Source organism: Staurois parvus, unplaced genomic scaffold (genome assembly GCF_062004578.1).
Source record: "Staurois parvus isolate SC_StPar_1 unplaced genomic scaffold, SC_StPar_1.0 ptg001243l, whole genome shotgun sequence".
Taxonomy (NCBI): domain Eukaryota; kingdom Metazoa; phylum Chordata; class Amphibia; order Anura; family Ranidae; genus Staurois; species Staurois parvus.
Genome location: NW_028319039.1, coordinates 12622 through 25497, shown reverse-complemented (window position 1 = coordinate 25497; position 12876 = coordinate 12622). Strand labels below are relative to the sequence as shown.

At 50.3% G+C, this 12876-nt stretch overlaps 1 protein-coding gene across 1 annotated transcript in view; it reads left to right on the top strand.

Annotated features, from left to right (window-relative positions):
• Positions 1–11549, top strand: part of LOC149437923 (mitochondrial disaggregase-like) — a gene marked incomplete at its 3' end in the record, with an annotated part of 77767 nt that extends 66218 nt beyond the window's left edge. Inside the window, exon 8 of the mRNA XM_089660443.1 lies at positions 11435–11549. Coding sequence (XP_089516569.1) covers positions 11435–11549 — 115 coding nt within the window. The remainder of the gene's footprint in view (positions 1–11434) is intronic.
• Positions 11550–12876: the final 1327 nt, after the last annotated feature.

Here is a 12876-nt window from a genome sequence, read left to right as displayed (position 1 = left end):
TTCTTCCCACTGACCACCAATGCAAGGGACATTCTTCCCACTGACCACCAATGTAAGGGACATTCTTCTCACTGACCACCAATGTAAGGGACATTCTTCCCACTGACCCCCAATGTAAGGGGCATTCTTCCCACTGATCACCAATGTAAGGAACATTCTTCTCACTGACCCCCAATGTAAGGGACATTCTTCCCACTGACCACCAATGTAAGGGACATTCTTCCCACTGACCCCCAATGTAAGGAACATTCTTCTCACTGACCCCCAATGTAAGGAACATTCTTCTCACTGACCCCCAATGTAAGGAACATTCTTCCCACTGACCTCCAATGTAAGGGACATTCTTCCCACTGACCCCCAATGTAAGGGACATTCTTCCCACTGACCACCAATGTAAGGGACATTCTTCCCACTGACCACCAATGTAAGGGACATTCTTCCCACTGACCACCAATGTAAGGGGCATTCTTCCCACTGATCACCAATGTAAGGGACATTCTTCCCACTGACCACCAATGTAAGGGACATTCTTCCCACTGACCACCAATGTAAGGGGCATTCTTCCCACTGACCACCAATGTAAGGGACATTCTTCCCACTGACCACCAATGTAAGGGACATTCTTCCCACTGATCACCAATGTAAGGGACATTCTTCCCACTGACCACCAATGTAAGGGACATTCTTCCCACTGACCCCCAATGTAAGGGACATTCTTCCCAATGACCCCCAATGTAAGGGACATTCTTCCCACTGACCCCCAATGTAAGGGGCATTCTTCTCACTGACCACCAATGTAAGGGACATTCTTCCCACTGACCACCAATGTAAGGGACATTCTTCCCACTGACCACCAATGTAAGGGACATTCTTTCCACTGACCACCAATGTAAGGGACATTCTTCCCACTGACCCCCAATGTAAGGGACATTCTTCCCACTGACCCCCAATGTAAGGAACATTCTTCCCACTGACCCCCAATGTAAGGGACATTCTTCCCACTGACCTCCAATGTAAGGGACATTCTTCCCACTGACCCCCAATGTAAGGAACATTCTTCTCACTGACCCCCAATGTAAGGAACATTCTTCTCACTGACCCCCAATGTAAGGAACATTCTTCCCACTGACCTCCAATGTAAGGGACATTCTTCCCACTGACCCCCAATGTAAGGGACATTCTTCCCACTGACCCCCAATGTAAGGGACATTCTTCCCAATGACCCCCAATGTAAGGGACATTCTTCCCACTGACCCCCAATGTAAGGGGCATTCTTCTCACTGACCACCAATGTAAGGGACATTCTTCCCACTGACCACCAATGTAAGGGACATTCTTCCCACTGACCACCAATGTAAGGGACATTCTTTCCACTGACCACCAATGTAAGGGACATTCTTCCCACTGACCCCCAATGTAAGGGACATTCTTCCCACTGACCCCCAATGTAAGGAACATTCTTCCCACTGACCCCCAATGTAAGGGACATTCTTCCCACTGACCTCCAATGTAAGGGACATTCTTCCCACTGACCCCCAATGTAAGGAACATTCTTCTCACTGACCCCCAATGTAAGGAACATTCTTCTCACTGACCCCCAATGTAAGGAACATTCTTCCCACTGACCTCCAATGTAAGGGACATTCTTCCCACTGACCCCCAATGTAAGGGACATTCTTCCCACTGACCACCAATGTAAGGGACATTCTTCCCACTGACCACCAATGTAAGGGACATTCTTCCCACTGACCACCAATGTAAGGGGCATTCTTCCCACTGATCACCAATGTAAGGGACATTCTTCCCACTGACCACCAATGTAAGGGACATTCTTCCCACTGACCACCAATGTAAGGGGCATTCTTCCCACTGACCACCAATGTAAGGGACATTCTTCCCAATGATCACCAATGTAAGGGGCATTCTTCCCACTGATCACCAATGTAAGGGACATTCTTCCCACTGACCACCAATGTAAGGGACATTCTTCCCACTGACCACCAATGTCAGGGGCATTCTTCCCACTGATCACCAATGTAAGGGACATTCTTCCCACTGACCCCCAATGTAAGGGACATTCTTCCCAATGACCCCCAATGTAAGGGACATTCTTCCCACTGACCCCCAATGTAAGGGGCATTCTTCTCACTGACCACCAATGTAAGGGACATTCTTCCCACTGACCACCAATGTAAGGGACATTCTTCCCACTGACCCCCAATGTAAGGGACATTCTTCCCACTGACCCCCAATGTAAGGGACATTCTTCCCACTGACCCCCAATGTAAGGAACATTCTTCCCACTTACCACCAATGTCAGGGACATTCTTCCCACTGACCCCCAATGTAAGGGACATTCTTCCCACTGACCCCCAATGTAAGGGACATTCTTCCCAATGACCCCCAATGTAAGGGACATTCTTCCCACTGACCCCCAATGTAAGGGGCATTCTTCCCACTGACCACCAATGTAAGGGACATTCTTTCCACTGACCACCAATGTAAGGGACATTCTTCCCACTGACGCCCAATGTAAGGGACATTCTTCCCACTGACCCCCAATGTAAGGGACATTCTTCCCACTGACCCCCAATGTAAGGAACATTCTTCCCACTGACCCCCAATGTAAGGGACATTCTTCCCACTGACCACCAATGTAAGGGACATTCTTCCCACTTACCACCAATGTAAGGGACATTCTTCCCACTGACCACCAATGTAAGGAACATTCTTCCCACTGACCCCCAATGTAAGGAACATTCTTCCCACTGACCCCCAATGTAAGGAACATTCTTCTCACTGACCCCCAATGTAAGGAACATTCTTCTCACTGACCCCCAATGTAAGGAACATTCTTCCCACTGACCTCCAATGTAAGGGACATTCTTCCCACTGACCCCCAATGTAAGGGACATTCTTCCCACTGACCACCAATGTAAGGGACATTCTTCCCACTGACCACCAATGTAAGGGACATTCTTCCCACTGACCACCAATGTAAACTACATTCTTCCCACTGACCCCCAATGTAAGGGACATTCTTCCCACTGACCCCCAATGTAAGGAACATTCTTCCCACTGACCCCCAATGTAAGGAACATTCTTCTCACTGACCCCCAATGTAAGGAACATTCTTCCCACTGACCTCCAATGTAAGGGACATTCTTCCCACTGACCCCCAATGTAGGGGACATTCTTCCCACTGACCACCAATGTAAGGGACATTCTTCCCACTGACCACCAATGTAAGGGGCATTCTTCCCACTGATCATCAATGTAAGGGACATTCTTCCCACTGACCACCAATGTAAGGGACATTCTTCCCACTGACCACCAATGTAAGGGGCATTCTTCCCACTGACCACCAATGTAAGGGACATTCTTCCCACTGATCACCAATGTAAGGGGCATTCTTCCCACTGATCACCAATGTAAGGGACATTCTTCCCACTGACCACCAATGTAAGGGACATTCTTCCCACTGACCACCAATGTAAGGGGCATTCTTCCCACTGACCCCCAATGTAAGGGGCATTCTTCCCACTTACCACCAATGTAAGGGACATTCTTCCCACTGACCACCAATGTAAGGGACATTCTTCCCACTGACCACCAATGTAAGGGACATTCTTCCCACTGACCACCAATGTAAGGGACATTCTTCCCACTGACCCCCAATGTAAGGGACATTCTTCCCAATGACCCCCAATGTAAGGGACATTCTTCCCACTGACCCCCAATGTAAGGGGCATTCTTCCCACTGACCACCAATGTAAGGGACATTCTTCCCACTGACCACCAATGTAAGGGACATTCTTCCCACTGACCCCCAATGTAAGGGGCATTCTTCCCACTGACCACCAATGTAAGGGACATTCTTTCCACTGACCACCAATGTAAGGGACATTCTTCCCACTGACCCCCAATGTAAGGGACATTCTTCCCACTGACCCCCAATGTAAGGAACATTCTTCCCACTGACCCCCAATGTAAGGGGCATTCTTCCCACTGACCACCAATGTAAGGGACATTCTTCCCACTGACCCCCAATGTAAGGGGCATTCTTCCCACTGACCCCCAATGTAAGGGACATTCTTCCCACTGACCTCCAATGTAAGGGACATTCTTCCCACTGACCCCCAATGTAAGAGACATTCTTCCCACTGACCCCCAATGTAAGGGACATTCTTCCCACTGACCCCCAATGTAAGGGGCATTCTTCCCACTGATCACCAATGTAAGGGACATTCTTCCCACTGACCCCCAATGTAAGGGGCATTCTTCCCACTGATCACCAATGTAAAGGACATTCTTCCCACTGACCCCCAATGTAAGGGACATTCTTCCCACTGACCCCCAATGTAAGGGACATTCTTCCCACTGATCACCAATGTAAGGGACATTCTTCCCACTGACACCAATGTAAGGGACATTCTTCCCACTGACCCCCAATGTAAGGGACATTCTTCCCACTGACCCCCAATGTAAGGGACATTCTTCCCATTGACCACCAATGTAAGGAACATTCTTCTCACTGACCCCCAATGTAAGGAACATTCTTCTCACTGACCCCCAATGTAAGGAACATTCTTCCCACTGACCTCCAATGTACGGGACATTCTTCCCACTGACCCCCAATGTAAGGGACATTCTTCCCACTGACCACCAATGTAAGGGACATTCTTCCCACTGACCACCAATGTAAGGGACATTCTTCCCACTGACCACCAATGTAAGGGGCATTCTTCCCACTGATCACCAATGTAAGGGACATTCTTCCCACTGACCACCAATGTAAGGGACATTCTTCCCACTGACCCCCAATGTAAGGGGCATTCTTCCCACTGACCACCAATGTAAGGGGCATTCTTCCCACTGACCACCAATGTAAGGGACATTCTTCCCACTGATCACCAATGTAAGGGACATTCTTCCCACTGACCACCAATGTAAGGGACATTCTTCCCACTGACCCCCAATGTAAGGGACATTCTTCCCAATGACCCCCAATGTAAGGGACATTCTTCCCACTGACCCCCAATGTAAGGGGCATTCTTCTCACTGACCACCAATGTAAGGGACATTCTTCCCACTGACCCCCAATGTAAGGGACATTCTTCCCACTGACCCCCAATGTAAGGGACATTCTTCCCACTGACCCCCAATGTAAGGGACATTCTTCCCACTGACCCCCAATGTAAGGAACATTCTTCCCACTTACCACCAATGTAAGGGACATTCTTCCCACTGACCACCAATGTAAGGGACATTCTTCCCACTGTCCCCCAATGTAAGGGACATTCTTCCCAATGACCCCCAATGTAAGGGACATTCTTCCCACTGACCCCCAATGTAAGGGGCATTCTTCCCACTGACCACCAATGTAAGGGACATTCTTCCCACTGACCACCAATGTAAGGGACATTCTTCCCACTGACCCCCAATGTAAGGGACATTCTTCCCAATGACCCCCAATGTAATGGACATTCTTCCCACTGACCCCCAATGTAAGGGGCATTCTTCCCACTGACCACCAATGTAAGGGACATTCTTTCCACTGACCACCAATGTAAGGGACATTCTTCCCACTGACCCCCAATGTAAGGGACATTCTTCCCACTGACCCCCAATGTAAGGGACATTCTTCCCACTGACCCCCAATGTAAGGAACATTCTTCCCACTGACCCCCAATGTAAGGGACATTCTTCCCACTGACCACCAATGTAAGGGACATTCTTCCCACTTACCACCAATGTAAGGGACATTCTTCCCACTGACCACCAATGTAAGGGACATTCTTCCCACTGACCCCCAATGTAAGGAACATTCTTCCCACTGACCCCCAATGTAAGGAACATTCTTCTCACTGACCCCCTATGTAAGGAACATTCTTCTCACTGACCCCCAATGTAAGGAACATTCTTCCCACTGACCTCCAATGTAAGGGACATTCTTCCCACTGACCCCCAATGTAAGGGACATTCTTCCCACTGACCACCAATGTAAGGGACATTCTTCCCACTGACCACCAATGTAAGGGACATTCTTCCCACTGACCACCAATGTAAGGGACATTCTTCCCACTGACCACCAATGTAAGGGACATTCTTCCCACTGACCCCCAATGTAAGGGACATTCTTCCCACTGACCCCCAATGTAAGGTACATTCTTCCCACTGACCCCCAATGTAAGGGACATTCTTCCCACTGACCCCCAATGTAAGGGACATTCTTCCCACTGACCCCCAATGTAAGGAACATTCTTCCCACTGACCCCCAATGTAAGGAACATTCTTCTCACTGATCCCCAATGTAAGGAACATTCTTCCCACTGACCTCCAATGTAAGGGACATTCTTCCCACTGACCCCCAATGTAAGGGACATTCTTCCCACTGACCACCAATGTAAGGGACATTCTTCCCACTGACCACCAATGTAAGGGACATTCTTCCCACTGATCACCAATGTAAGGGACATTCTTCCCACTGACCACCAATGTAAGGGACATTCTTCCCACTGACCACCAATGTAAGGGGCATTCTTCCCACTGACCACCAATGTAAGGGACATTCTTCCCACTGATCACCAATGTAAGGGGCATTCTTCCCACTGATCACCAATGTAAGGGACATTCTTCCCACTGACCACCAATGTAAGGGACATTCTTCCCACTGACCCCCAATGTAAGGGACATTCTTCCCACTGACCCCCAATGTAAGGAACATTCTTCCCACTGACCCCCAATGTAAGGAACATTCTTCTCACTGATCCCCAATGTAAGGGACATTCTTCCCACTGACCACCAATGTAAGGACATTCTTCCCACTGATCACCAATGTAAGGGACATTCTTCCCACTGATCACCAATGTAAGGGACATTCTTCCCACTGACCACCAATGTAAGGGACATTCTTCCCACTGACCACCAATGTAAGCGACATTCTTCCCAATGACCCCCAATGTAAGGGACATTCTTCCCAATGACCCCCAATGTAAGGGACATTCTTCCCACTGACCCCCAATGTAAGGGACATTCTTCCCACTGACCACCAATGTAAGGGACATTCTTCCCACTGACCCCCAATGTAAGGGGCATTCTTCTCACTGACCCCCAATGTAAGGGACATTCTTCCCACTGACCCCCAATGTAAGGAACATTCTTCCCACTGACCCCCAATGTAAGGGGCATTCTTCCCACTGACCACCAACGTAAGGGACATTCTTCCCACTGACCCCCAATGTAAGGGACATTCTTCCCACTGACCCCCAATGTAAGGGACATTCTTCCCACTGATCACCAATGTAAGGGACATTCTTCCCACTGACACCAATGTAAGGGACATTCTTCCCACTGACCCCCAATGTAAGGGACCTTCTTCCCACTGACCCCCAATGTAAGGGACATTCTTCCCACTGACCACCAATGTAAGGGACATTCTTCCCACTGACCACCAATGTAAGGGACATTCTTCCCACTGACCCCCAATGTAAGGGACATTCTTCCCACTGATCCCCAATGTAAGGGACATTCTTTCCACTGACCCCCAATGTAAGGGACATTCTTTCCACTGATCCCCAATGTAAGGGACATTCTTCCCACTGACCACCAATGTAAGGGACATTCTTCCCACTGACCCCCAATGTAAGGGACATTCTTCCCACTGACCCCCAATGTAAGGGACATTCTTCCCACTGACCCCCAATGTAAGGGACATTCTTCCCACTGATCACCAATGTAAGGGACATTCTTCCCACTGACCCCCAATGTAAGGGACATTCTTCCCACTGACCCCCAATGTCAGGGACATTCTTCCCACTGACCCCCAATGTAAGGGGCATTCTTCTCACTGACCCCCAATGTAAGGGACATTCTTCCCACTGATCACCAATGTAAGGGACATTCTTCCCACTGACACCAATGTAAGGGACATTCTTCCCACTGACCCCCAATGTAAGGGACCTTCTTCCCACTGACCCCCAATGTAAGGGACATTCTTCCCACTGATCACCAATGTAAGGGACATTCTTCCCACTGACCCCCAATGTAAGGGACATTCTTCTCACTGACCACCAATGTAAGGGACATTCTTCCCACTGACCCCCAATGTAAGGGACATTCTTCTCACTGACCCCCAATGTAAGGGACATTCTTCCCACTGACCCCCAATGTAAGGGACATTCTTCCCACTGACCCCCAATGTAAGGGACATTCTTCCCACTGACCCCCAATGTCAGGGACATTCTTCCCATTGGCCTTGAGTGATTCTTTTAGGTGGGGTTCTCCAACATCTGACAATGATGAAGGTTTCCTCTGGGGTGAAGGGTGGAGAGAGGCTGCTGTAGGCCATTGTCCATGATGGAGACCAGGAAGGACAGTGGTGGGAAGGGCAGTAAATAATGATTGGAGAGTGTTGGAAGGTGTACCCAGCACCCCACAAGTCAGTGTTCCTGGTATCCGTATCAGGATAGGCCGCACCGAGTATACAGATGGCACTCAGACACGGCAAAGGCTGTGCTGGCGTTCCAAAGTTTCGGTGGAGGTTTGCGTCCCCTTTGCCGTGAATCTCGGAGAAACGCGCCGCGCTCGCTGTGTATCGGGACGCCGCGGGGTATCGCACAATCTCACCAGAACGTCCTCTCTCACAATAAACACAATTCCCGATGCACGTTAGAACGCGGCGCTCAGCCCGGCTCGGCAATCACTCATCTTCCCATCGCCTGACATCTCATATGAAGCCGCGAGGTCCCAGCAGAGGGAGGAGGCCTCCTGTATGTAAGTATAGATCACCCCCCCCTCCCCCCCCATACTGCGACATTATAATAATTTATCTTATAATCTCCTGCGACGCTGAACCTCCATTACAATACATACTCCATGTGTCCGTCCATCTATCTGTCCGTCCGCAATCCTTCCCGCTGACTTACATTTCATCCATTTCTAGAGGATCTCAGCAATGAGGAATCTCCTCTGAGAACAGGGATTGTACCCACTTGTATCTCATTTATTCTTTTTATTTCTTTCTTTGCATCCAATCTTGTCTGTCCATCCAGTCCTGAGATTTACTCTGCTCTGCCACACAGAGCAGGCCCTGTCTGTCAGGGGAGGAGACCTGACTTTGTCTCAGCTGCTTACTGGTCTTGTTCCCCCCCCCCCCTTGATTGGCTACTTGTCCCTTCCCCAGTTTGTGATTGGACCAGGAAAGGAGAAGCAGCAGGTTAATGAAGTCATCTCGCTGTCACTCTGCTGTCTCCTCCACTCAGGATGCTACTCTCACTTCAGCACCCTTGATTGGCTCCTTGTTCCTCCCCCAGTGCTCTCTCCTCCACTCAGGATGCTTCTCTCACTGCAGCACCCTTGATTGGCTCCTTGTCCCTCCCCCAGCTTGTGATTGGACCAGGAAAGGAGAAACAACAGATTGATAAGCTCCTCTCGTTGTCACTCTGCTCTCTCCTCCACTCTGGATGCTTCTCACACTGCAGCACCCTTGATTGGCTCCTTGTCCCTCCCCCAGCTTGTGATTGGACCAGGACAGGAGAAGCAGCAGAGTCATGACCTTATCTTGCTGTCACTCTGCTCTCTCCTCCTCTCAGCACACTTCTCTCACTGCAGCACCTTGATTGGCTCCTTGTCCCTCCCCCAGCTTGTGATTGGACCAGGACAGGAGAAGCAGCAGATTCATGACCTCAGGGCCAGATCTAGGGGCGTGCTACCCCAGCACCAACAGCCCACCCTGGGCTCTGCCCCCCCAGATCTCTGAAAATGCACCCACTAATCCATGAGGCAGTCTGATGCAGACAATTGATGTAAGGAGGCACGCAGATGGGTACAATCCATATAAGGGGAGCACTCTGATGGGGACACCTGATGTAAGGGGGCACTCTGATGGGACACCTGATATAAGGGGGCACTCTGATGGGACACCTGATATAAGGGGGCACTCTGATGGGACACCTGATATAAGGGGGGACTCTGATGGGAACACCTGATATAAGGGGGGACTCTGATGGGGACACCTGATATAAGGGGGGGCTCTGATGGGACACCTGATGTAAGGGGGCACTCTGATGGGGACTCTGATGGGACACCTGATGTAAGGGGGAACTCTGATGGGACACCTGATGTAAGGTGGCACTCTGATTGGGACACCTGATGTAAGGGGGGACTATGATGGGGACACCTGATGTAAGGGGGCACTTTGATGGGGACACCTGATGTAAGGGGGCACTCTGATGGGGACACCTGATGTAAGGGGGCACTCTGATGGGGACACCTAATATAAGGGGGGACTCTGATGGGGACAACTAATGTAAGGGGGGCACCTGATGTAAGGGGGCACTCTGATGGGACACCTGCTGTAAGGGGGAACTCTGATGGGACACCTGATGTAAGGGGGCACTCTGATGGGACACCTGATGTAAGGGGGAACTCTGTTGGGGACGCTGATGGGGCACCTGATGTAAGGGAGCACTCTGATGGGACACCTGCTGTAAGGGGGAACTCTGATGGGACACCTGATGTAAGGGGGAACTCTGATGGGACACCTGATGTAAGGTGGCACTCTGATTGGGACACCTAATGTAAGGGGGGACTATGATGGGGACACCTGATGTAAGGGGGCACTTTGATGGGGACACCTGATGTAAGGGGGCACTCTGATGGGGACACCTGATGTAAGGGGGCACTCTGATGGGGACACCTGATATAAGGGGGGACTCTGATGGGGACAACTAATGTAAGGGGGGACACCTGATGTAAGGGGGCACTCTGATGGGACACCTGCTGTAAGGGGGATCTCTGATGGGACACCTGATGTAAGGGGGAACTCTGATTGGGACACCTAATGTAAGGGGACACCTGATGTAAGGGGGGACTATGATGGGGACACCTGATGTAAGGGGGCACTTTGATGGGGACACCTGATGTAAGGGGGCACTCTGATGGGGACACCTGATGTAAGGGGGCACTCTGATGGGGACAACTAATGTAAGGGGGGACACCTGATGTAAGGGGGCACTCTGATGGGACACCTGATGTAAGGGGGAACTCTGTTGGGGACTCTGATGGGGCACCTGATGTAAGGGGGAACTCTGTTGGGGACTCTGATGGGGCACCTGCTGTAAGGGGGAACTCTGATGAGGACATCTGATATAAGGAGGACAGATTCTGTGTGAGCCTGATAAACAACTAGTGTTTCCCAGGCCATGACACTATGTAACAGACTCTTTTTTTTTTTTTTACTGCCCCCCCAGACCAGATAGTCTAGATTCGGCCCTGCCAGTGATGACATCAAAATGATTTAAAAAATGGAAAGGTTTTGCCTCAGTACTCCTCTCGAGGACTCAGTCCTGATGTAAGCCAGGAAACGAGCCGGGCTCTCATTGTTCAGTTCCTTTCCAGGACTGTCTGACCATCTCTGGCCTTTCCTTTACAGTTCCAGGTGGAGCAGAAGAAGAGGGAGGTGGAGGAACGGAGGCGCTTCCCCCTGGAGCAGCGTCTGAAGGAGCATATCGTGGGTCAGGAGAGCTCCATCGCCACTGTGGCCGCAGGTAATACCACAACACCTTCAATGGGCTGTCCGCTGGGCTGCCCTGGTATCTCAAAGGGCTGTGCAATGAAATCATTATGGACATGATGTATATCTGATGGTATGATGTATCACAATGTATCCAATCGCTTTTACTTTATGTAACATAATTGAACCCCTTTAGGCTCTCAACGCTCTCTTCCCCCCTCCCCCTCATGGACCAAAACAGTTTTTGCAGTTCCTCAACATTTTCTTTATTCAGCAAAACTGCCCCACCCCTTACATAAAGAAAGAACAAACTGTGCGAAGCACCAGCATCAGGGCCCCAACACAGCCGTCATCCAATCATAAGCCTGCGGCTGTGTACCAGCCCCATGCTCCCCTAAATCACTGGTGCCGTTTCCATTGGCGGGGAAATGTCGCAGTGGCAGTGTCAATGTGCCTTGGTCATGACTGTCAGGGCTCCAGGTATGACCAGAGGTGTGTGGACTGACACAGGGAAACGCAGGCTTCAGGTATAGTATAAACAATACAATTTATTGAAGACTAAACAATACATAAACGCAGTGCAAACAAACCAAACCTCCAACAGATAACAATAAGAACAATACTAAACGTAGTCAGGCGGGCCGGGTCGGTAGCAAACGGGCAGGCAAGGTACAAGGAGCAGGCGGAAGAGTAGCCGAGGTCGGTACAGGCAGAGTTCATGCAGAGTCAGGATTCAAGCAGGCAGGATCAGGATACAGGGGCCAAGGGAAACTATACACCAAGGCACTGACTGCAGGCCTGGCCACTCCTTAATGCACCTCCTGCAATCAGCCTCAGGTGATGACTTGATTGCAGGAGTGAGCGTCTGGCCGCTGAGAGCACCCGCTGGCCAGCCCTGGTACTGCAGCCCACACGGCAGGTGAGTCCCACCACCAGTGGTGAGTCCATTCCTGACAATGACACTTCGCGGCCCCGGCGAACACCCATTAGACCCATTCAATAGGAAAGCTCCACCAACGCCCCGCAATTACATGCAGTGCATGCGGTTGCGACACAAATGGGGTTGAAACCGGCGGTGAGGAGGCTCCTCCCTACCTGTCACCCCTGAAAAGCGATCCGAATGCGGCTCACTTTTCAAAGAAATGGTGGTTTTAGACGCACATCTAAACCTAGCCTGGCTGATCTCACCTACAGATGGAAAGTCGTCCCTCTGATCTGCAGATGAATAAAACAGAGAACATACAATGTTACTTTGTATTCCCTGAATCCCGCCCCCGAGCAGTGTTTACAAACACCGATCAGAGGGTTCCTCATTGACAACAATGGCTAGAGCCAGCTACTGCGATTCTAATAGCAAGTCC